The sequence below is a fragment of the Chiloscyllium plagiosum genome, unplaced genomic scaffold, assembly GCF_037043375.1.
Source record: "Chiloscyllium plagiosum isolate Xiang-an unplaced genomic scaffold, Cpla_swu_hap1 HiC_scaffold_8, whole genome shotgun sequence".
NCBI lineage: Eukaryota > Metazoa > Chordata > Chondrichthyes > Orectolobiformes > Hemiscylliidae > Chiloscyllium > Chiloscyllium plagiosum.
The window spans coordinates 104,692,039-104,718,356 of record NW_028270146.1 but is presented as its reverse complement, the minus strand read 5'-3'; the positions used below and the strand labels follow the sequence as shown (position 1 = coordinate 104,718,356).

The 26,318-nt window shown below is 43.7% G+C and overlaps 1 protein-coding gene across 2 annotated transcripts in view; it reads right to left on the bottom strand.

The window, feature by feature from the left end:
* Nucleotides 1-26,318, bottom strand: part of stard9 (StAR-related lipid transfer (START) domain containing 9) — a 299,291-nt gene that overhangs the window by 38,767 nt on the left and 234,206 nt on the right. For both annotated transcript variants that reach the window (XM_043698518.2, XM_087990203.1), the window contains 4 exons: nt 24,066-24,172; nt 18,068-18,118; nt 9,186-9,406; nt 5,726-6,257 (listed from right to left, as the gene is read on the bottom strand). In XM_043698518.2, coding sequence (XP_043554453.2) covers nt 5,726-6,257; nt 9,186-9,406; nt 18,068-18,118; nt 24,066-24,172 — 911 coding nt within the window. The remainder of the gene's footprint in view (nt 1-5,725; nt 6,258-9,185; nt 9,407-18,067; nt 18,119-24,065; nt 24,173-26,318) is intronic.

Genomic DNA, 26,318 nt, shown 5'->3' with positions numbered 1-26,318 from the left:
GCAAAGGGTCAAACTACCTTTCCAGCACAGCACTGTCAGAATCAGGAGTAGGAGGGGTGGGAATGAATCCGGAGTAGCAGAGTGAGAAACAAATACGGAATAGCAGAGCGAGGAATGAATCCGGAGTAGCAGAGCGAGGAATGAATCCGGAGCAGCAGAGCGAGGAACGAATCCGGAGTAGCAGAGTGAGAAACAAATACGGAATAGCAGAGCGAAGAATGAATCCGGAGTAGCACAGCCAGGAATGAATCCGGAGCAGCAGTGCGAGGAACGAATCCGGAGTAGCAGAGGGAGGAATGAATCCGGAGTAGCAGAGCCAGGAATGAATCCGGAGTAGCAGAGCCAGGAATGAATCAGGAGTAGCAGAGCGAGGAATGAATCAGGAGCAGCAGAGCGAGGAATGAATCAGGAGCAGCAGAGCGAGGAATGAATCAGGAGCAGCAGAGGGAGGAATGAATCAGGAGCAGCAGAGGGAGGAATGAATCCGGAGTAGCGGAAGGAGGAATGAATCCGGAGTAGCAGAACGAGGAATGAATCCGGAGTAGCAGAACGAGGAATGAATCCGGAGTAGCAGAGTGAGGAATGAATCAGGAGTAGTGGAACGAGGAATGAATCCGGAGTAGCAGAACGAGGAATGAATCCGGAGTAGCAGAGCGAGGAATGAATCAGGAGTAGCAGAGCGAGGAATGAATCAGGAGTAGCAGAACGAGGAATGAATCCGGAGTAGCAGAACGAGGAATGAATCCGGAGTAGCAGAGCGAGGAATGAATCAGGAGTAGCAGAGCGAGGAATGAATCAGGAGCAGCAGAGGGAGGAATGAATCAGGAGTAGCGGAAGGAGGAATGAATCCGGAGTAGCAGAACGAGGAATGAATCCGGAGTAGCAGAGCGAGGAATGAATCAGGAGTAGTGGAACAAGGAATGAATCCGGAGTAGCAGAACGAGGAATGAATCCGGAGTAGCAGAACGAGGAATGAATCTGGAGTAGCAGAGCCAGGAATGAATCCGGAGTAGCAGAACGAGGAATGAATCCGGAGTAGCACAGCCAGGAATGAACCTGGAGTAGCAGAGTGAGGAATAAATCAGGAGCAGCAGAGCGAGGAATGAATCAGGAGTAGCAGAATGAGGAACGAACCCGGAGTAGAACAGACAGGAATGAATCTGGAGTTGCACAGCGAGGAACGAATCCGGAATAGCAGAACAAGGAATGAACCGGAGTAGCAGAGCCAGGAATTAATCCGGAGGAGCAGAACGAGGAATGAACCAGGAGTAGCAGAGCGAGGAATGAATCCGGAGTAGCACAGCCAGGAATGAATCCGGAGTAGCAGAGCGAGGAATGAATCCGGAGTAGCACAGCCAGGAATGAATCCGGAGTAGCAGAGCGAGGAATGAATCAGGAGTAGCAGAGCAAGGAATGAATCCGGAGTAGCAGAACAAGGAATGAATCCGGAGTAGCAGAGCCAGGGACGAATCCGGAGTAGCAGAACGATGAATGAATCCGGAGTAGCAGAGGGAGGAATGAATCCGGAGTAGCAGAGGGAGGAATGAATCAGGAGTCGCGGAACAAGGAATGAATCAGGAGTAGCAAAACGAGAAATGAACCTGGAGTACAACAGCCAGGAATGAATCCGGAGTAGCAGAGCGAGGAATGAATCCGGAATAGCAGAACGAGGAATGAATGCGGAGTAGAACAGTGAGGAACTAATCAGGAGTTACATAGCGAGGACTGAATCAGGAGTTACACAGCCAGGAATGAATCCGGAGTAGCAGAATGAGGAATGAATCCGGAGTAGCAGAGCGAGGATGAATCCGGAGTAGAACAGTGAGGAACAAATCAGGAGTAGCAGAATGAGGAATGAATCAGGAGTAGCACAGCCAGGAATGAATCCGAAGTTGCAGAACGAGGAATGAATCAGGATAGAACAGCCAGGAATGAATCCGGAGTAGCAGAGCCAGGAATGAATCTGGAGTAGCAGAACGAGGAATGAATCTGGAGTAGCAGAGTCAGGAATGAATCCGGAGTAGCAAAGCGAGGCACGAATCCGGAGTAGCAGAACGAGGAACGAATCCGGAGTAGCAGAACGAGGAACGAATCCGGAGTAGCAGAACGAGGAATGAATCCAGAGTAGAACAGCGAGGAATGAATCCGGAGTAGCAGAACGAGGAATGAGTCAGGAGTAGCAGAACGAGGAATGAATGCGGAGTAGAACGAATCAGGAGTTACACAGCCAGGAATGAATCGGGAGTAGAACAGTGAGGAATGAATCAGGAGCAGCAGTGCGAGGAATGAATCAGGAGTAGCAGAGTGAGGAATGAATCAGGACTAGCAGAGTGAGGAATGAATCCGGAGTAGCACAGCGATGAATGAATCCAGAGTAGCAGAGCAAGGAACAACTCTGGAGTAGCAGGACGAGGAATGAATCCGGAGTAGCAGAGCGAGGAATGAATCCGGAGTAGCAGAGCGAGGAATGAATCCGGAGGAGGACAGCAAGGTATGAATCCGGAGTAGCAGAGCGAGGAATGAATCCGGAGTAGCAGAGCGAGGAATGAATCCGGAGTAGCAGAGCGAGGAATGAATCCGGAGGAGGACAGCAAGGTATGAATCCGGAGTAGCATAGTGAGGAATGAATCCAGAATAGCAGAGTGAGGAATGAATCTGGAGGAGAACAGCCAGGAATGAATCCGGAGTAGCAGAACGCGGAACGAATCCAGAGTAGTAGAATGAGGAACGAATCAGATGTAGCACAGCCTGGAATGAATCAGGAGTAGCAGAGCGAGGAATGAATCCAGAGTAGCAGAGCCAGGAATGAATCCGGAGTAGCAGAGCCAGGAATGAATCAGGAGTAGCAGAGCCAGGAATGAATCCGGAGTAGCAGAGCCAGGAATGAATCCGGAGTAGCCGAGCCAGGAATGATTCTGGAGTAGCAGAGCCAGGAATGATTCTGGAGTAGCAGAGCCAGGAATGAATCCGGAGTAGAACAGCTAGGAATGAATCCGGAGTAACAGAGCGTAGAATGAATCCGGAGTAGAACAGCTAGGAATGAATCCGGAGTAACAGAGCGTAGAATGAATCCGGAGTAGAACAGCTAGGAATGAATCCGGAGTAACAGAGCGTAGAATGAATCCGGAGTAGCAGAGCGTAGAATGAATCCGGAGTAGCAGAACCAGGAATGAATCCAGAGTTGCAGAGCCAAGACTGAATCCGGAATAGCAGAACGAGGAATGATTCTGTAGTTGCAGAATCTGCGTGGGTTTCCTCCGGGTGCTCCGGTTTCCTCCCACAGTCCAAAGATGTGCAGGTCAGGTGAATTGGCCACGCTGAATTGTCTGTAGTGTGAGGTAAGGGATAAATGTAGGGGTATGGGTGGGTTGCGCTTCGGCGGGTCGGTGTGGACTGTTGGGCCGAAGGGCCTGTTTCCACACTGTAAAGTAATCTAATCTAATTAAAAAAAAGAACGAGGAATCAATCTGGAGTAGCAGAGCGATGAATGAATCAGGAGTAGCAAAGCCAGGGATGAATCAGGAGCAGCAAAGCCAGGAATGAATCCAGAGTAGCAGAGCGAGGAATGAATCCGGAATAGCAGAACAAGGAATGATTCTGGAGTTGCAGAACGAGGAATGCTAAAACAGTAGATTTGAGTGAGCTTGTGTGTTAAACATGGGAGGATTACTAAGCAAGAGAAATGGTATGACTCCGCTGGAAGAATTCCCTGCCATTCCTCCAAAGTTTTGCCAGGGATTTGTTCACATCCACTAGGTAGACCAGACAAGCCTTGATATAATGTCTCATACATGACAAAAGACAACAGATGATCGGCATCTCTCGGTAATGTAGCATAGCATCAGCTTAGATCATATACTTAAATCTCTGGGGTGGGATTTGAACCTTGTATTAAAGAGGCAAACCTGCCACCACTAATCTACAATTGACACTGCACTTTCACGTTCTGGCCTATTCGGCATTAAATGTTTTTTACTTATTAAATTTGACTTCTAAGTACAAAGATGCATATTTTATTTAAAAGTTTGAAAGGACTCTCCAACTGTTATCCCACGCTAAGTATGTGGCAACTCACAAGTCAGAGACAAAGAGATGTACAGCACAGAAACAGACCCTGCGGTCCAATCTGCCCATGTCAATCAGATATCAGAGATAAATTTATCCCATTTGGCACATAGCCCTCTAAACTCTTCCTATTTATATACCCATCCAGATAACTTTGAAATATTGTTATTGTACCAGCCATCACCACTTCCTCTGGCAGCTCATTCCATACATGCACCACCCGCTGCATGAAAATGTTGCCCCTTGGCTCCCTCTTAAATCTTTCCCCTCTCACACTAAACCTATGCCCTCTAGTTCTAGACTCCACCACTCCAGGAGAAAAAACCTTGTCTATTTACCCTGTGATTTACCCTCAATTTTGTAAACCTCTATAAGGTCACCCCTCAGCCTCAGACGCTCCAGGGAAAATAGCCCCAGCCTATTCAGCCTCTCCTTATAGCTCAAACTCTACAACTCTGGCAACATCCTTACAAACCTTTTCTGAACACTCTCATATTTCACAACATCCTTACTATAGTAGAGAGACCAGAATTGTGCACAATATTCCAATAGTGGCTTAACAAATGCCCTGTACAGTCACAAAATGATCCCGTCAAATCCTATACTCAATGCACTGACCAATAAAGGCAAGCATACTAAACAGCTTCTTCGCTATCCTATCTATCTGTGACTTCACGTTCAAGGAGCTATGACCCTGCATTCCAAGGTCTCTTTGTTCAATAACACACACCAGGACCTTACCAATAAGTATAGGAGGCCTACCCTGATTTGTTTTTCCAAAATGCAGCACCTTACATTTATCTAAATTAAACTCCATCTGCCACTCCTCAGCCCAATGGCCCATCTAATCAAGATCCCATTGTAATCTGAGGCAACCCTCTTCGCTGTCCACTATACCTCCAATTTTGGTGTCATCTGCAAACTTACTAACTAAACCTCCTACACTCACATCCAAATCATTTACATAAATGACAAAAAGCAGTGGACCCAGCACTGATCTTTGTGGCACTCCAGTCACAGGCCTCCAGTCTGAAAAGCATCCCTCCACCATCACCCTCTGTATTCTACCTTTGAGCCAGTTCTGTATCCAAATGGCTAGTTCTCCCTGTATTCTGTGTGATCTAACATTGTTAATCAGTCTACCATGAGGAATCTTGTCAAAAGTCTTACTGAAGTCCATATAGATCAGGTCCACTGCTCTTCCCTCATCGTTACTTCTTCACAAAGCTCAATCAAGTTTGTGAGGCATGATTTCCCTCACACAAAGCCATGTTGACTCTCCCTAATCAGTCCTTGCCTTTCCAAATACATGTAAATCTTGTCCCTCGGGATTCCTTCCAACAACTTGCCCACCACTGATGTCAGGGTCACCGGTCTATAGTTCTCTGGCTTTTCCTTAACTCTTTAAGAGTGGCACCAGGTTAGCCAACCTCCAGTCTTCCAGCACGTCACCTGTGGCTATCGATGACACAAGTATCTCAGCAAGGGCCCCAGCAATCACTTCTCTAGCTTCCCACAGAGTTCTTGGGTACACCTGATCAAGTGCGGGCATTTATCCACCTTTATGCATCTTAAGCAGTCCAGCACCACCTCCTCTTTAATATGGACATGTTGCAAGATGAGTTGTAAACAAACTCATTTTTGAACAAGAAATACATACCTGTAAACTGGGACATACTGTGGGTACAGGCGTGATACCAGGTCATTTGAATCAGAGTGCCTTCTAGCTAGTAAACGAACAGATGGTGATTGTTTTGTTGCTGGTAATGAGTATGGAGGGAATGATTTGTTCCACTTTGTCAGTTTTGGATTTGGACTGGTTTGTAAAGTGTTCATTTTGTCCACGGTTGGCTGCTTGAGTTGATCCTTGCTGAGTAAGCTTGCAGCCTCCAGGTGTTGCAGGTTGGTTTTGGCTTCCAACAGTTTTTGCTTCCCGGCAATTCTCTCCAGCTGGTATTTGACTCTTTTCTTGCTGATATTTCGCTCGGCCTTCTTCAGTGAGTGTTTCTGAAGCAGTTCCAGCTGCACCAGCCGCTTCCTATCTTGCTCAAGGGAAGGAATCTCCTTGTTTTGAAGGGTGATTTGTACCCCACACTCAGTGAACTTTACAGTCTCTGTCTGTGTCCCCAGCTCACGGCGGTGCTGCGCTAAAGACTCCAAACGCCTCTCTTCATTTGCTAGACATTGCTGGTCTGGGAAAAGAAAAAGAACAGACAGCTGTTAACATGGCTAAAAACATGGTAGTGCAGATGTTGGAGAGATGAAACAAATATTAAGAGGGAATATATTAAGAGAAGGGGCGGGGGGGTTCACAGAGAATGCTGGAATTACTCAGCAAGTCAGACAACTGGAGAACAAGAGTCAACAGTAAAATGAACACAGAAGTGGGGATGCTGGTAACCTAAAACAAGAACAGATACTGGACAAACTCAGCAGGATTGGCAGCATGGACTCGGAGATGGACAGCATTGAAACAGACCCTTCGGTCCAACTCGTCCATGCCAATCAGAAATCTAAATTGATATAGTCCCATTTGCCAGCATTTGACCCATATCCCTCTAAACCCTTCCTATTCATATACACATACAGATGCATTTTAAAATGTTGTAATTGTACCAGCCTCCACCACTTCCTCTGGCAGCTCATTCTATACACGCACCACCATCTGCGTGAAAACGTTGCCCCTGAAATCCCTTTCATATCTTTCCCCTCTCACCTTAAACCTGTACCCCTCTAGTTTTGGGCTCTCTTACCGTGGGGAAAAGACCTTGGCTATTCATGACCCTAATGATTTTATACAGTCACCCTCAGCCTCTGACACTCCAGGTAAAAAAGCCCCAGCCTATTCAGCCTCTATCTATCGCTGAAACTCCCAAACATCTTTGTAAACCGTTTCTGAACCCTTCTAAGTTCAATATCTCTTCTATAGAAGATAGACCAGAATTGCAACCAGTATTTCAAACATGCCCTAACCAATGTCCTGTACAGCCTCAAACATGACCTTCCAACTCCTATATTCAATGCATTGACCAATAAAGGAAAGCATACCAAACGCCTTCCTCACTATCCTATTAACCTGTAACTCCACTTTTAAGGAACTATGAACCTGCACTCCAAGGTCTCCTTGTCCAGCAACATTCCCAGAACCTTACCACTAAGTCTGTAAGTCCTATCCTGATTTGCCCTACCCAACTGGAGCACCTGCAGAGAGAAAACAGAGTTAACCTTTCGAGTCCAACGACCCAACCAAGAGTGAGTGAGCGAGCGAGCGAGCAAAAGAGAAAGAGCGCACAAAGAGTGCATTACCACCAGGTCAGTCCTCCAACACGCCCAACTCGCTGTCACTTTGAACAACTTCTCCTGTAACTTCTCTCACTTTCATCAGGTCAAAGTGATGGCCATGGGTACCCACATGGGTCCAGTTATGGCTGTCTCGTTGTGGAGTATGTGGAACATCCCATTTTGAGTCCTCCTCCAGCCCTCCCACTCACAACTATTTCTCTGGTTCATCAACAACATTGTCAGTGCTATCTCCTTTCTTATCCGGAATTAGAAACATACATGAATTTTGGTTCTAGTTTTTATTAAACCTCACCTTTGCCTGGTCCACCAATGACTTCCTTGTTCCCTTCCTTGATACCTCGGTTTCCATTTCTAGGAGTCTGCTGGCCATCAATGTCCACTGCTGAAAATGTGTTGCTGGAAAAGCGCAGCAGGTCAGGCAGCATCTAGGGAACAGGAGAATCGATGTTTCGGGCATAAGCCCTTCTTCAAGAAGGGCTTATGCCCGAAACGGCGATTCTCCTGTTCCCTAGATGCTGCTTGACCTGCTGCGCTTTTCCAGCAACACATTTTCAGCTCTGATCTCCAGCATCTGCAGACCTCACTTTCTCCCCATCAATATCCACTACAAATCCACTGTCTCCCACAGATACCTGGACTATATATCTCATGCTCTATTTTCTGTATGGATTCTATTCCATTCTCCCAGTTTCTCTCTCTGTTTACCACCTCCTCGTCATAATTCAAGGCTACAACACACTGTCCAGATGAAGCAATGATTTGCCTGCACTTTAGTTAGTCCTGCCTACTGTAATCACTGCTCACAATGTGATCACATGTACACTGGGGACAAGAAATGCACAGTGGGCAAGTGCTTTCTGGAACACCTTCGCTCTATCTGTAAAAGTAACCAAAGCTTGCAGTAGCTTGCCACTTGCATACATCACTACGTTCCCATGCCAATATTTCTGTCTCAGGCCTGCTGAGTGCTCCAGCAAGGTTTAACACAAGCTGGAGGAACAGCATCTCATCTACTTTATTGCCCTCAGGACCCAACATGGAGTTTAACAGTTTGGGAGTGACACTGTGTTAAGGAAAAACAGGAGAGGGGCTGAAAATGTGTTGCTGGAAAAGCGCAGCAGGTCAGGCAGCATCCAAGGAGCAGGAGAATCGACGTTTCGGGCATAAGCCCTCCTGAAGAAGGGCTTATGCCCGAAACGTCGATTCTCCTGTTCCCTGGATGCTGCCTGACCTGCTGCGCTTTTCCAGCAACACATTTTCAGCTCTGATCTCCAGCATCTGCAGTCCTCACTTTCTCCTCAAAACAGGAGAGGGTCAGAGAACAAAAGGCAAGGTATCTAATAGTATATGTGCCAAGAGTGATGGAATAATGGTGGCGATGACTAATAACAAAAACAAGACATTGTCCAGAAGAATTGTAAATAGTTACATAATATAGAAACAATTTATTACAATGATCAATTCAGTTTCTTTAAATTATTTTCATCTATTTGCATTTATCTTTTCTCTGCTACAGGTGCAGAAAAAAATACATTTCCCCAAATAAATAAGTTTTATCAAATAGGTGTTGTCTGGGGTATAAGCAGATCTCTGTGTCGCCATCTCGTAGCTGTGAGCCATCAAGAATTACACAAAGTAAACCAGGAAGAGCTGCCACTTTACATTAAAAACTTGTTCTGACATTGCAGAAACGAGTTGTTTTGGGTGATAACATGTCAAAGGAAAATGCAAACTTGTTTGCTGGCTGGTACACAATCAGAATGTTCTTTTGCTACTGAGAGTGAATCATCTTCAAAGAAAAGATTGTGACTACATACTTAGCTCAATTTGTTGTTTGAGCTGCTCCTGATCGTGTTTGAGCTCTTGTTCTGCCTGCGACTGGGCTGCTTGGATGTGTTTTCGCAGTTCCTCAATGTAGCATTCCTGCTGCTGTACCTGCCCTTGGTAAAAAGCTTCCGATGCCTTCAGCTTGTGTTTGTATTCTTTGTGCTCCTGCTGTTTGTTTTGGTATCTCTCCCGAAGTTCGACTAGCTGCCTCCTGAGGATAAACATCAGCGAGTTACATTTTATGCATGTGTGAACTCAAAGTTCACTGAACATTTCTTTTCTGCAGTAGCAAACAATAGCACTGTTCACATTGCAGAGGTGGATTAAGTTCAAAATATAATATTCCTGGATGGCACATCTCAAATCCATAATTTCTACAAACTAAAAGGACAGCGGCATCAGACACACATAATCCTAACTTGGACAATCCTAACGTCGTACCTTTACGGTCTCTGGGTTAAAATGCTGGACTTCTTGAGTTAACTTATTTCTGGAAGCACCTTTGCTACATGGACTGTAGAGGATCAAGTAGGTGCCTCTTAAGGGAAAAAAATAAGCAGGCAATTATTTGCTGGCTGTGAAAGTTAATTTTATTCTCACACTGTACAAGCTGGTACAATTCAAGTGCAGCCAAATGGGAAAGCAAGTAAAACCTAGTCAGGAAGCCACAGACTTTGGGGTCACCAACTCGTGAAAGTTTACATGCAACAAAAGGAAATCCTCTTACCACCAGATTTTCAAGTTCCTTAAAGTCACCAGTTGATTTATAAATTCAATATTTTAAAAAACATGATCAAGCAACTTGACAGCAGCTGTCTGAACTTGTTTTAATCTGCTCGCCAAACTTGAATTGTAAATACAAAGTTCTTTCCCCTCACCAATCGGTTCTTTCATCACCGATCGATCGCTAAACTTCTGATTTTTCACACTCCAGCCGTTAAGTTACCTAGCAACAAAGAAGCTTGCAGTCCACAAAGAAAACCTGCTTGGTTGCACAGGGACTGACACAAAGGCACCAACCACTCAGTGATTCTGCAAGATGCTTTAAACAGACCAACTATGGCAGTGCACTGTATTCAAGTTAACAGCAAATATTACACTTTCTACAAAGTTCAAAGCCATAAGCACACCAACTTGGTACATTAGCTCGGAGTTCAATAACAAACTTAAACATGATATTTCTGGTGCTGGTACAATGGTGTAGTTTGCAGGATATCTGATGTTGGTAATTGTTGTGGTTGTATTCGCCGAGCTGGGAGTTTGCGTTGCAGACGTTTCGTCCCCTGTCTAGGTGACATCCTCAGTGCTTGGGAGTTTCCCGTGAAGCGCTTCTGTGATCTTTCCTCCAGCATTTGTAGTGGTTTGAATCTGCCGCTTCCAGTTGTCAGCTGTCCGTTGCAGTGGTCGGTATATTGGGTCCAGGTCGATGTGCTTGTGGATTGAATCAGTGGATGAGTGCCATGCCTCTAGGAATTCCCTGGCTGTTCTCTGTTTGGCTTGTCCTATAATAGTAGTGTTGTCCCAGTCAAACTCATGTTGCTTGTCATCTGCGTGTGTGGCTACTAAGGATAGCTGGTTGTGTCATTGCGTGGCTAGTTGGTGTTCATAGATGCGGATCGTTAGCTGTCTTCCTGTTTGTCCTATGTAGTGTTTTGTGCAGTCCTTGCATGGGATTTTGTACACTACGTTGGTTTTGCTCATGCTGGGTATCGGGTCCTTTGTCCTGGTGAGTTGTTGTCTGAGAGTGGCTGTTGGTTTGTGTGCTGTTATGAGTCCTAGTAGTCTGGTTGTCAGTTCAGAAATGTTCTTGATGTATGGTAAAGTGGCTAGTCCTTTGGGTTGTGTCATGTCCTCATTCCATTGTCTTTCCCTTAGGCATCTGTTGATGAAATTGCGGGGGTATCCATTTTTGGCAAATACATTGTAGAGGTGTTCTTCTTCCTCTTTTTGCAGTTCTGGTGTACTGCAGTGTGTTGTGGCCCTTTTGAACAGTGTCTTGATGCAATGAAATCAACCACCCCAACACACACAACTCTGATGTTGGTAATATTGCAGTTGTTGATATAGCCTCACAGGTTAAAGACTTACAAGGTAGAATTTAGCTAATAACAGGAATAAACCCCAATAAACAAGCTTAATGAGTCATTAAAGAACAAGTCTGATGTTAAAACCAAAAGACACAAAATCTCAAAATCATAAGGTCGAACAGCTCCACGCATATCTTGTTTATAAAATGTTGAAATTATATCTTCTTGATGTTGTATAATGTAGTATCAATTCCTTCACACAGTTACAGCTGAAAGTTTAATGCAGAGCATGTACCTTTTTAACATATTAAATATTAAATGTAAACAGTAAACGTACAATCACAAACACACACTCCAATGTGTATTTGCCGTTGCTAATCTTACAATAACTTCCCAGTTAATAGACTGTCCTCACAGAATGAATGGTGTAGGTCCAAAAATATCTTTTTGCCAATGTTCAACGGATATTCTGAACAACCCCAACGTTTAAGTCTTAATAGAGCTTTAAGACTACTATTCTGAATGTAAACTTGCTTGCACAGTGAGCTGGTGTCCAACATGCTGTGCCAACAAGCTACAGTAACTACAGCAACAACTGATTTGAATGGATGTCCTCTCAATTAACCTCCATTGAAAGCAAGTTCATAACCAAAAGCCTTGCATGCCAAAAATACATTAGCATCTATGACTGGTAAATGATAAATTAAATATCAGAAATTAGAACTAAACTAGCTGCTTTTAACATACCAAGTATATTATTTGATATAACAATTACTGTACAAGACTCCCATTCATTCATTATATCACTGAAACACAAACAAAACCTCAAAGTATTCTATTGTTAAATAAAAATCTGATAACGCAGAAATACAAACAGTAGAAAAGAAGTCAGTGATTGCTTCAATTTTGAAGATGGTTCCCCATGGTTTAAAGATCTGAAACAATGACCAGGTTCTGTTCTCCACAAATTGTTTGTCTTTGTTGCTTTATCTCTTGGATTCCTGTATCTAAAAGTGTTTTATCAATTTCTGTTATATAGATGCCGTATGTTGAGAGCTCGGTGCACAAGAAGTTACTTTTTCCATGTGCATCAAAAGGTAGCCAGCATCCCAGAGCTAGCATGAGAGGAGTCACAGCGAGTCTACAACGACACAGAAGACAGTGATTGTGTTTTCTGGTAATACTGGTTGAGGATGGATTATTGGCTGGGACTGCCCTCTGCACTTTATTACTAGATGTTGAACTTCTGTTGAAAAACTATAACAGAAGTGGGTCCTTCACATTATGTTCCATCCCAAACCTAGATTATGGCTCAAAGCTAAAATCTAGATTGCTGCCTCATTAAGTGGACACAATTTGGCTAGTGAAGCTCACTGTTTATATTCTACAAACTACCTCAACGGTAGCACTGCATAAACACTTAAAATGCTACACATAGGGACTGGAAAACATGAATTCCCTAGGAGTCAGAGCTCCTGTGAAATGCAGTGTCATCATTTCCTGCTACAATACATAGCTTTTTTGTGGCTATCTGGAAAATCCATCACCAATGCTTTAGCCAATCTCTCTCTCTCTCTCTCTCTCTCTCTCACACATGAAGTTGCCACAATGTTGGTCAATCATTGCTACAGAGCAATCAGCATTGTTGGATTAGAAGGTGGTTTTTATAGTTGGGTGTCTCTAACCCTCCTCCTGTACACAAGCTGGGGACTGACACCAGCACACATTGCCTTGCCTGCACCTTTGAGTAGCTCCTTTCATGGCCAACAAGTCCTGGAGTGTATTGTGAATGTGCGGCCTGCTGGCTCAGTCACAGGAGAGCTGCTCACTGAGCTACTCTAGTTTCCTATCATAACTTCCAAACTACCACATGATCTTCCCATAATACCCCAGTGTGACGACAAATTGGATAACATATTAATCCTAGGACTACTTTAGTTTGCCACTAGAAAAATCATTAAGCTCCCCACGTCTCAAGTTATTGGCGTACAACACTGTGACATACTGAGCAACATAGATCAAAGTGGGCTCAAGTTTGAGCCAAAGACTTAGCCACATTAACTGATAACTGAGGCAATGTGATCAGTACTGCAAAGGCTCTTGTGGTAAAGTGATAATGTCCCTACCTCTGATCTAGGAGACCTGGGTTCAAGTCCCACCTGCTCCTGAGGTATGAAAGAACATCTCTGGACAGGATATCTAGGATCGGCTTTCAGCAACCCTTGGTCTTGGCAAGTAACTTTTTCTCTTACCTTCACACTCTTGACTGCTATATACAAAGTTAGCAACACAGGAACAGGAGTAGGTCATTCAGCCCGTTGAGCCTTTCCTGCCATTTAATATGATCAAGACTGATCAAATGCTTCAGTGTCTTTCACCCACCCCATCCTCATAACCTGTACATCACTGGTAACTAGAAATACAGAAATCTCTACCTAAAACATTATCAAAAGACTGAGCTTTCACAGCTCTCCATGGCAGAGAGCTGCAGAGGTTCACAACCTTTTGTATTTTAAATGACTCCTTTCACACGTAAGAATGTCCCAAAGTACGTTACAGCCAATTAAATACTTTTGTGAAGTGTAGTTACTGCTGCAATTTATGAAACATGGCAAACAAGTTGTACAAAGAATAGTGATTAAGTTAATGGCTGCAAAATCAATTTTGCTGGTGTTAGATAGTTATCCCATGGAGAGGTCCCTTAACTGCTTTGAAAAATGGCTATGGTATCTCCTAACATGCACCCAAGAGGGCAGATAGGACCTTCACATAACATCTCATCTAAAAAGAAAGAGGGCCTGATTAGCCATGCAACACTGTGGGTTCAATTCCTGCACTGCAGGAGCTTATTATGAAGTATTCTCCTTCTCAAACTCTCCACTCGCCTAACCCTCAGGCTAAACCACCACCAGTCATCTCTCTAAAGCAATCTTCTGATCTGTCGTTAGTATTGCAGTCAGCTTCAGCATTCAGTCTCTGCATCAGGACTTGAACCCATGATCAGTGGACACATGCGAATGCACAATCCCAATCGAGTTAGACCCCATCTACCAGCCCCCTGAGAAAACAGGAAATGACATCACCAACCCAAAGAAATCCAAACAGAAATATAAAGAGAAAGCAGGAATCATCAGCAGTGCTTCGCCCGGAGGCCCACTGAAGATGTTACCTAGTATGGTGACAAAACTTCTGGAAATGAACCTTCCAGCTCAGTGAGCAAACCTACATACACAATCCACACATCAGGGCTGACACATATGAACAGGGGGCACTGACTGCAATCTGGTGGTTACTCCTGGGTGTACATTTTGATCTGAGTCTGTTGAATGAGATGACATTCACATTTGAGCTGTAAGCTCCTCATATTAAAGCCACTCACTTGAGATATGTGAACCTGAGTATGTGTCATTGAATTCCTGAAGAGGAAAAGAAATGAGACACAACTGAGGAATAAATTAATACAGCGAGAAGTCACAATGGTCAGATATCAAACTTTTACAAATTATCAGATATTCTACAACCAAATCGAAGAGTGAGAGTCATACAGAGAGGTGGGGCAATGAGAGTATTTTGTTCAGTTCCTCTTTTATTTTATTTGATGGTGTTATGATCCTCAGGTGAATTTCTTTGACACATTTTGAAAAATCATTTACTTTGTCACCTTTGAGTATAATAAGCTCTCTGCTAGCTAGATTGATCTGGTGACATGACACTATTATGCTGTCCCTGGGTTTGTCTAATAAATTTAAACCATACTACTGGGTGGGGATTTTGGATTGAAGCCTTAGATAGCCTAGTACTTCCTGTTGATCTGATCAAGAGGATGCTTTTGGCCAGTAAGATTAGTGGGTTAATGCGAAGTTGTTCATTATGGAAGGGAGAATGAAATAAAAGTATCATTTAATGAAGAAAAATTGTAGAAATCTGTAGCAGAAAGGGACCTGGGGTACTTAAGCACAAAAGAGAGAAGGCTAGCACACAAGTATAGCAGGTAATCAGGAAGGCTAATGGAATGTTGGCCCTTATTTCAAGGGTTGGAGTGTAACAGTAGGGAAATCTTACTGTAACTGTACAAGATGCTGGTGAGACCACAACTGTGAGCAGTTGGTCCCCTTTTTGTAGTGGGAGGGCAAATCAGAGAAAGTTCACTAAAGTAATACCTGGTATAGAGTGATTGTCTTCTGAGGCGAAAATGAGGACTGCTGGAGATTAAAGTCGAGAGTGTAGTGCTGGGAAAGCACCCAGGCAAAAGTGAGGACTGTGGATGCTGGAAACCAGAGTTTAGATTAGAGTGATGCTGGAACAGCACAGCAGGTCAGGCAGCATCTGAGGAGCAGGAAAATCGACGTTTCCGGCAAAAGCTCTTCATCAGGAAAGGGCTGATGAATGGCTTTTACCCAAAACATCAATTCTCCTGCTCCTCGGATGCTGCAAGACCTGCTGTGCTTTTCCAGTACTACACTCTGATTGTCCCCAGGTTCGATTCCAGGCTTAGGCAACCGTGTGTGGAGTTTGCACATTCCCCCAGTGTCTGAGGGGGTTTCTTCTGGGTGCTCTGGTTTCCTCTCACAATCCCAACGAAGTACAGGTCAGATGAAGTGACCATGCTAAATTGCCCATAGTGTTAGGTGCATTAGTCAGAGGGAAATGGGTCTGGGAGGGTTACTCTTCAGAGGGTCGGTGTGGACTGGTAGGGCCGAAGGGCCTGTTTCCATGCTGTAGGGAATCTAATCAAAGGCTAATATTCACTGGAGTTTAGGAGAATGAGAAGTTCTCTCATTGAAACATATAGGATTCTTAAAGGGTTTGACAACATAAACACTGAGAAGATGTTTCCCCTCTTTGGAGAGCTGAGGCTCAAGTGGAGGGAGAGAAGGAAAGCCTTGATTAGCCAAAGTCCCTCGGAAATGTGTGATGCTTTCATTCTGTCCATTGTGTACAGTCACAGTGCTGTGCCACGCTGTGACATGCTATACCTGTTCCATTGCTGGGTGGTGACAAAATATTACAACTCTATATTCCTCTGCATGCAGCTTCATTGCTCTCTCGAGCAGTGGTGACAATAATTGCAGCCTTTCTGTAGTTTATGTAGTTTGTTAAACGCCATTGTATATTCTTTGATGCAACAATCATCCAAGTATCTGAACTTACATTTGACCATGCATTGTATACATTTACTGGATCATCTTTACTGTAATTGTTATCCATAAAGCTTCCACAGGATCCAACTCTCAAAATAACTTTCACCTTTTTGTTATGAAGTGACAGCACCAAAGCCACACCATATTTCCCATTTGCTAAGGAGGTAACCCTAGGCATAGTACTCAAGGCATGGCACTCATCCACTGATTCAATCAATAAGCACATCGACCTGGGCCCAATATACCGGCCACTGCAGCGGACAGCTGGAACTGACAACCGGAAGCGGCAGATACAAATCACTATAAATGCCGGAGGAAACATCACAGAAGGGCTTCACAGGAGGCTCCCAAGCACTGAGGATGTCCCCTAGACAGGGGACGAAACGTCTGCAATACAAATTCCCAGCTCGGCGAACAGAACCACAATAGGATAAAAGGTCGACACAACATTGAGGGCCGAAGGGCCTGTACTGTGCTGTACTGTTCTATGTTCTACGTACAGAGAGTGGCAATTTAGCCTATCATGCCTACACAGCACTATGACCTCTCACTGGTTGACTGTCTGAGTTCCACTGGGAAGAATCTTGTTGGATCAGTGAACATCCTGATATTGGGACTGGATGGGAGCATGTTATTTGCTTGGAAGTGGCACACTGCCCATGTGCAATCTCTGCCAGCTAACTAGCTAATCCCAGCCAAGGGGTACATCATTGACACCACACCTCACTGGGCAAAGGTCTGAGTGCCTTACTGGAGACAGGTAGAATCATAGAATCCTTATGATGTGGAACAGGACATTTAGCCTATCGAGTCCACACCAAACCTCTGAACTACATCCCACCCAGACCCACTCGCCTACCCCTGTAACCCTGTATTTCCCCTGGCTAATCCACCTAGCCTGCACATCACTCGATATAATGGACAATTTAGCATGGCCAAACTAGTTAACCTGCACACTTTGGATTGTGGGAGGAAACCGGAGCACCCGGAGGAAATCCACGCAGACACGGGGAGAATGTAAAAACTCCACACAAATAGTCGCCCAAAGGTTGGAATTGAACCCGAGTCCCAGAAGGGGGTCTGGGTGGGAGGGCTCTTCAATGGATCATGCAGACCCGATGGGCTGAATGGCCTCTAACTGCACTGTAGGGATTCTACAATTGTATTTGATTAGATGGGATGGTGGCATATATAAACCCTGCCACAGTTAAGACAGGACCGGAATGGCCCACGGCATCAATTGAGGCCCAGAGTAACCAATGAGTGACCACATGAGGCCCTCATCCCTGAGCTGCCACTTTCAGCCCTGCTGCAGGCGTGCCTGTCAATATGCAATGTGCCCACCAGTTTGGGGTCCCTCAATCAAAGGCACTCAGCACCTCATCAAGAGACTCAATATTGAGAGATAGATATGTATCACCATGTCCCCACTCTGTAAAACCTTTCCCAATATTACCTATGCCCTGCTTGCTCCTCAGTTCTGGAATTCTCCTACTGTTAGCACAGCCTGTGTAATACAATTATTTTCAGTTTCAGCTTAAACTTTTCCTGGACCTTGATAAATGAAGATCAATTGTTCTGAAGAAGTGCCATACAGGTCTTGGAAATGTTAACGCTGTTTTCTCTCCACAGATGCTGTCGGACTTGCTGAGTTACTGCAGCACTGTGTGCGTTTATTTCCATTTGTTTGGAGTGGTTTCTCACCTGGTTTCACTTAGCTCCATTTCTTCATCCTTCTCCTTATCGTGTTCAAAGCTGTAAAAATGCAACACACCAGTTTTGTTACATGACCCCGACTGGTCCTGGTGATAATCTGTTCTCTGTAGATATACAAGTGTATATTTCTAACTAAACCAGAAAGTCAATTGGTCTACACCCAGTCTGAATAGCAACATGTCCCACTAATTACATTTAAAGCTTGAGCCCTCTAATCCTATCAAAGATAATTCCAATGGCAGTTCAGGATATGCAACAGAAAAGAAGTATCCCCTGGGCAATTCTCCTTGGAGACGGCCCTCTCTTATATGAGAATCAATTGCACCACACACCAGGGTACTTTTAAGTAGTGATTACACTTACTGCATTCAGAATTTTCTTTTGTATATTTAGTCATTCACAAGATGTAGTTCTATTCCTAATTGCCAAGAGGACAGTTAATAATAAACTATATTGCTGTAGATCTGGATTCACATGTAGGCCAGACCAGGGAAGGATGGCAGGTTTCCTTCTCTAAAGGACACTAGTGAACAATATGGGTTTTTGTGATCATTAACGATAGTTTCATGGTTGCCATTGGGCAAGCTATTCCAAAGTCCCCCAAATTGCCATTAGAGAGGGTGTTCAAGGATTTTGATATGGTGGCAGTGAACAAACAGCATACAGTTCCAAATCTGGATGGTGTGTCGCTTGGAGGAGAACCTTGCTGTAAGAAGGACCTTATAAAGCTGCAGTTCCATGCAGTTAGTTTGCTCCAATTCAAGATGTTAAATCGAGATACTGACCCTATAGGAAATACACATCTGCATAAACTACCATAAAATTTAGCAACCTCTGCACATTATTTTACATTCAAGTAAAATTTCAGTTCATCGATTATGTATTTGGGGCAGATTCTTCCCCCATTCTCAAACTGACGAGTTGTCTTGAGATTAGAGTGAAAACTTAGCCCATTCAACTGTCTATTCTGTATGTTCCCCATAAATAACTGCTTGAAAACAATGCACAATTTGAACCAGTGAGCTGAGAAAACAGCAATAATGTCAAATCCAATAACTACCAATAGTACTTTACACACACAAGTGAGCTAAAGATTGAATAGAAATTTCAATAAAAGAAATAAAACAGTACAAACTTAACACTATAAAACATCCCATGATGGAAAGTAACAAAAGTCTGGTCGATAGGTAAATTTTACAAAGCACCTTGAAGTAGGAGAGTGACGCAGAGGGGTTTAGGGAAGGAACCCCAGAGAGCTCGACACCTTTGCTTATCGTGGAATATTTAATTTGGAGATGCTCAAAGAGGCCAGATTTAGAGAAGTGCAGAGATCTGAGAGGGTAGTGGAGACTTGAGGAGATTCCAGAGAGAAGCAGGAGTACAACCACAAAAGGATTTTGTGTCAGCAAGCACAGGGATGGGTGTACAGTCTTTTAGTGAGTTAAGACACAGGCAACAACCAGGAGTAAACTGGAATAGTGACACTTAGAGGTTACAAGAGTTTTGGTGGTAGCTAAGCTGAATGAGGAAGCTGGTGATGTTATAGAGATGATGGGGAGAACATGTGATTAGCAGCTCATCTCATGGTCAAATATGACACCGAGGTTGTGAACAGTCTGCTCCACACTCATACAAATTGCAAGTAGGGATGGAGTCAATGGCGAGAAAATGGAATTTGTGACAGGGATCTTCTCAACATTCAGTTCAAATAAATTTTAGTTAATCCATTACTGGGTGTCAGATAAACAGTCTAATAATTTAGAGGCTGTGAAGGGCCCTTAAGAGACATCATGGTGTGGAGACCTGAATCCCATCAGTACATGTGTGTTTTCAGGTGATATTATTGATAGCAGCACAGAGGTGACAAAGAGGACATGGACTAAGGACAGATCCTTGGTGGGCATCTTGGAGGCAATGATGGTGAAGGAGGAAGATAAATTCCAACTGGTGATACTCAGGTTATGATGGACTGGATAAAAATGAGGCCAGGTGACTGCAGTTCCACCTTGCCAGGCAATAGTGCAGAGGGAATCAAGGAGGATGGTGTGACCAACTGATTCAACAGCTGCAAAGAGATTGAGAAGGACAACAAGGGATAATTACATGTTACAGTCACATATGGTATCATTTGTGATTTTGACAAGAGGTGTTCAGTACTTTGGGAAGAAAAGACAATGACTAAACGATCGCTTTGAATTCTATGTTAAATTCCCTTGCTTTCAGATTCTTCCATGGTCCCACCCATCCTTCTCCTGTGTAGTCATCTCCTGCTCCAAAACCTCCAAGATTTCAAGTTCCATCAATTCTGGTTCACAAGGCATTCCCAGGTTTCCATCAATTAACCTCTGATGACAATCCCTTCAGTTTCTGAGACACCAAATTCAAACTTCTTTTCTATCTCTCCAAATCTTTCTTCCCTCCTTAAAACATTCCTGAAAACCACCCTTTTTGGTTATGCTTTTGCTCATCTATCCTATCTCCTTACGTAGCTTAGTATCAATTTTCTGTTTCGTAACAAGCTTATGAAATGTCTCGGGATGTTTTACTACAGTAATGCACGAAATAGATACAACTTGTTGCAAGACCAATACTCAGGTTTGCATTCAAATCATAACAGAATGCAATATACCCAGTGTTAGCATGATTCTTATACTGGCAACTATTATCTGAATGCCGGTCATCTCTGAAATCTCTGTGTAAAATTTTGAGTCCTAATACTTAACACATGCAATTAAATTAATGTAACCTCAATACAGGCATATACTCACATTAAAACACAGGGGAACAATTTAACCATTTAACAATTGTAGAGTCATAGAGGTGTACAGCATGGAAACAGACCCTTCGGTTCAACCCATCCATGCCGACCAGATATCCCAATCCAATCTAGTTCCACCTGCCAGCATCCGGCCCATATCCCTCCAAACCCTTCCTATTCATATACCCATCCAAATGCCTTTTAAATGTTGGGATTGTACCAGCCTCCACCACTTCCTCTGGCAGCTCATTCCATACCCGTACCACCCTCTGCATGAAAAAGTTGCCCCTTAGGTCTCTTTTAGATCTTTCCCTTCTCACCTTAAACCTATGCCCTCCAGTTCTGGACTCTGCCACCCCAGGGAAAAGACTTTACCTATTTACCCTATCCATGCCCCTCATAATGTTTAAACTTCTATAAGGTCACCCCTCAGCCTCTGACGCTCCAGGGAAAACAGCCCCAGCCTGTTCAGCCTCTCCTTATAGCTCAAATCCTCCAACCCTGGCAACATCCTTGTAAATCTTTTCTGAACCCTTTCATGTTTCACAACATCTTTCAGATAGTAAGGAGACCAGAATTGCATGCAATATTCCAACAGTGGCCTAACCAATTTCCTGTACAGCCGCAACATGACCTCCCAACTCCTGTACTCAATACTCTGACCAATAAAAGAAAGCATCCCAAACGCCTTCTTCACTATCTACCTGAGACTCCACTTTCAAGGAGCTATGAACCTGTACTCCAAGGTCTCTTTGTTCAGCAACACCCCTAGGACCTTACCATTAAGTGTATAAGTCCTGCTAAGATTTGCTTTCCCAAAATGCAGCAGCTCGCATTTATCTGAATTAAACTCCATCTGCCACTTCTCAGCCCATTGGCCCAACTGGCCAATCTGAGGTAACCCTCTTTGCTGTCTACTACACCTCCAATTTTGGTGTCATCTGCAAACTTACTAACTGGACCTCTTATGCTTGCATCCAAATTATTTATGTAAATGACAAAAAGTAGAGGACCCAGCACCAATCATTGTGGCGCTCCACTGGTCACAGGCCTCCAATCTGAAAAACAACCCTCCACCATCACCCTCTGTCTTCTACCTTTGAGCCAGTTCTGTATCCAATTGGCTAGTTCTTCCCGTATTCCATGAGATCTAACCTTGCTAATCAGTCTCGCATGGGTAACCTTGTCGAATGCCTTACTGAAGTCCATATAGATCACATCTACCACTCTGCCCTCATCAATCCTCTTTTTTACTTCTTCAAAAAACTCAATCAAGTTTGTGAGACATGATTTCCCACGCACAAAGCCAGGTTGACAATCCCTAATCAGTCCTTGCCTTTCCAAATACATGTTCATCCTGTCCCTCAGGATTCCCTCCAACAACTTGCCCACCACCGACCTCAGGCTCACTGGTCTATAGTTCCCTGGCTTGTCTTTACTGCCCTTCTTAAACAGTGGCACCACGTTAGCCAATCTCCAGTCTTCAGGCACCTCACCTGTGACTATCGATGATACAAATATCTCAGCAAAAGGCCCAGCAATCACTTCTCTAGCTTCCCACAGAGTTCTCGGGTACACCTGATCAGGTCCTGGGGATTTATCCACTTTTAACCGTTTCAAGTCATCCAGCACTTCCTCCTCTGTAATATGGACATTTTGCTAGATGTCACCATCTATTTCCCTACAGTCTATATCTTCCATATCCTTTTCCACAGTAAATATGTTGCAAAATACTCATTTAGTATCTCCCCCATTTTCTGCAGCTCCACACAAAGGTCACCTTGCTGGTCTTTGAGGGGCCCTATTCTCTCCCTAGATACCCTTTTGTCCTTAATGTATTTGTAAAAGCCCTTTAGATTCTCCTTAATTCTATTTGCCATAGCGATCTCATGTCCCCTTTTTGTCCTCCTGATCTCCCTCTTAAGTATATTCCTACTTTCTTTATACTCTTCGAAGAATTCACTCGATCTCTCCTGTCTATACTTCCTTCTTTTTCTTAACCAAACCCTCAATTTTTTTTAGCCATCCAACATTCCCTAAACCTACCAGCCTTCCCTTTCACCCTGACAGGAATATACTTTCTCTGGATTCTCGTTATCTCATTTCTGAAGGCTTCCCATTTTACAGCCGTCCCTTTACCTGTGAACATCTGCCCTCAATCAGCTTTTGAAAGTTCTTGCCTCATACCATCAAAATTGGCCTTTCTCCAATTTAGAACTTCAACTTTTAGATCTGGTCTATCCCTTTCCATCACGGTTTTAAATCTAATAGAATTATGGTCGCTGGCCCCAAACTGCTCCCCCACTGACACCTCAGTCACCCGCCCTACCTTATTTCCCAAGAGTAGGTCAGGTTTTGCACCTTCTCTGGTAGGTACATCCACATACTGAATCAGAAAATTGTCTTGTACACACTTAACAAATTCCTCTCCATCTAAACCTTTAACACTATGGCAGTCCCAATCGATGTTTGGAAAGTTAAAATCCCCTCCCATAACTACCCTATTATTCTTACAGATAGCTGAGATCTCCTTACAAGTTTATTTCTCAATTTCCCTCTGACTATTAGGGGGTCTATAATACAATCCCAATAAGGTGATCATCCCTTTCTTATTTCTCAGTTCCACCCAAATAACTTCCCTGGATGTATTTCCTGGCTGTAGTGCTAGCCCTTATCAAAAATGCCACTCCCACCTCCTCTCTTGCCTCCCTTTCTATCCTTCCTTAACGTTAACATTTAGTGTTATTTTAGTAGTTAAATATATATCATTTAAAAACAAATACTTTTGCAGAATAAAACATTCACTTTAGATAGAGTCAGTTGTGTTTTTTAGGCAAGTTAAAAAAAATCAATCCAAGGGAAAAAGTAATTAACTTGGTTAACAATGAGGTTAAGCTGAACTTGAAAAGCAAGCCCATTTCTGGCATTGCACGAACATTTGAAAAATTACACGAAATTCTGAATTTTTGTTTCATTAGGCTTTAAAACAACTAAAGGTGCCAGCTCATTCTTGCGGTTATCATTTTCACGTGTGTTGAGGTGATGGGCTGAGGGTAGTGAGATTAGCATTGAGATTGTTCATTGAAATGTTATTTTGTGTCTAAAGGCTCCAGTTTTCTCACTCCAATTCCCTGATTGTAGACTGACACTATTTTTAACAGTGATTTTCTATTGTTGATTTACAAATGCCAGCATCCAGTTGGAAGCTCTCACCAGTGAATCTCCTACCTTGCTTGCATGAGAGGAGACAAAACATAAGGAGGGGAGAAGTTGAATTCTCCATCCAAATCTAGCCATTCACAGGAGCCACTGCTTTCCAGAGACATGCTGCTACTCTATACAAGGGAAAGAAAAAAACATTTTCCATAAAATAAAGATAATAGAATACAATTCATTCCAAGTTTAACACCGCTCCATGCACACAAATTCAGAGCAGTAAGGTAAATTGGCAAAAATTCCAAGCAGGCAAGTCAAATAAAATATTAACACCCTTTCAAGGTAGGAAGCTCAGCAACCAGGTGTTTAATTAATCTGGCTTTAGACAGTATTAATTAAATAATTTCTTGGCACTGATGCACTATGATATGTGAGCACATGGGTAAGTTCCAATTTGATTAGGAAATGGATTGCACTTTCCACTTAGACCAAAATCCATTTACCACAGGCTTGAGTCATCAATGTTCTCCTTTTGTTATGAAATATGGCTGTTTTTTTGTGAACAAAGAAAATTACAGCGCAGTAACAGGCCCTTCGGTCCTCCAAGCCTGTGCCGATCCATATCCTTTATCTAAACCTGCCGCCTATTTTCTAAGGATATGTATCCCTCTGTCCCCTGCCCATTCATGTATCTGTCTAGATACATCTTAAATTACGCTATCGTTCCCGCCCCTACCACCTCCACTGGCAATGCATTCCAGGCACCCCCCACCCTCTGCGTGAAGAACTTTCCACATTTATCTCTCCTAAACTTTTCCCCTCTCACCTTCAACTCGTGACCCCTTGTAAGTGAGTCCCCCACTCTGTGAAAAGGCTTCTTGCTATCCATCCTGTCTGTACCTCTCATGATTTTGTAGAGCTCGTTTAGGTCCCCCCTCAACCTCTGTATTTCTAATAAAAATAATCCTAATCTACTCAACATCTCCTCATAGCTAGCGCCCTCCATCCCAAGCAACATCCTGGTGAACCTCCTCTGTATCCTCTCCAAAGCATCCACATCCTTTTGGTAACGTGGTGACCAGAACTGTACGCAATATTCCAAATGTGGCTGAGCCAAAGTCCTATACAACTGTAACATGACCTGCCAACTCTGTACTCAATACCCCATTCGATGAAGAAAAGCATGTCGTATGCCTTCTTGACCAGTCTACAGGCCTGCATTGCCACCTTAAGGGAATAATGGACCTGAACACCCAGATCTTTCTGGACATCAATTTTCCCCAGGACATTTCCATTTAACTGTATAGTTTACTCTTGAGCTGGATCTTCCAAAACGCATCACTTCACATTTACCTGGATTGAACTCCATCTGCCATTTCTCTGCCCAACTCTCCAATCTATCTATATCCTGCTATATTCTCTGACAGTCCCATTCACTATCTGCTACTCCACCAATCTTAGTGTCATCTGCAAACTTGCTAATCAGGCCACCTATACCTTCCTCCAGATCATTTATGTATATCACAAACAGCAGTGGTCCCAGCACGGATCCCTGTGGAACACTACAGGTCACAGTTCTCCATTTTGAAAAACTCCCTTCCACTATCAGTCTCTGTCTTCTGTTGCCTGTTCTCTGTTCTGAAACATCTCCACAAAGCCATATTTCTTCAGCATCAACACCTTAACCTCATCACAAGTGGCAGGAGAAAGTGAGGATCAGAGTAAAAAAAGTGTAGTCCTGGAAAAGCACAGCCGGTCAGGCAGCATCCAAGGAGCAGGAGAGTCGACGTTTCGAGTAAAGCTCTTCATCAGGAATGACACGTGTTGACTCTCCTGCTCCTCAGATGCTGCGTGATTGGCTGTGCTTTGCCAGTACCACACTTTTTAAAAAAATCATCACAAGTGGCATCAGCCAATGTCAAACTAGCCAAAGAAAACTGGCAGACGGGAGTGTGACGGGATGGCACAGGCCAGAAGGCCAGGAAATGTATTGGTCACGTGGCCTCATGTAGTCCGGGAAAGGGTTCATCCCAAGACTGCCAGATTACAGAACTGCACCCTTTAGTGACATAGGTAAAAACAGTGACTGCAGATGCTGGAAACCAGATTCTGGATTAGTGGTGCTGGAAGAGCACGGCAGTTCAGGCAGCATCCGAGGAGCAGTACTGACCAAAGGACCTCTCTACCTGGAATCCTAGGAATTACAGGAATTCAATTATACAAATTTGCTGACATTCCAAAGTTAGCCCTTGAAACCTCTTCGTTGTCCTCCAAACCGTGGGCTGTTACCGTGGGCATTCTTCTATCTGCGTACGATTATGGATA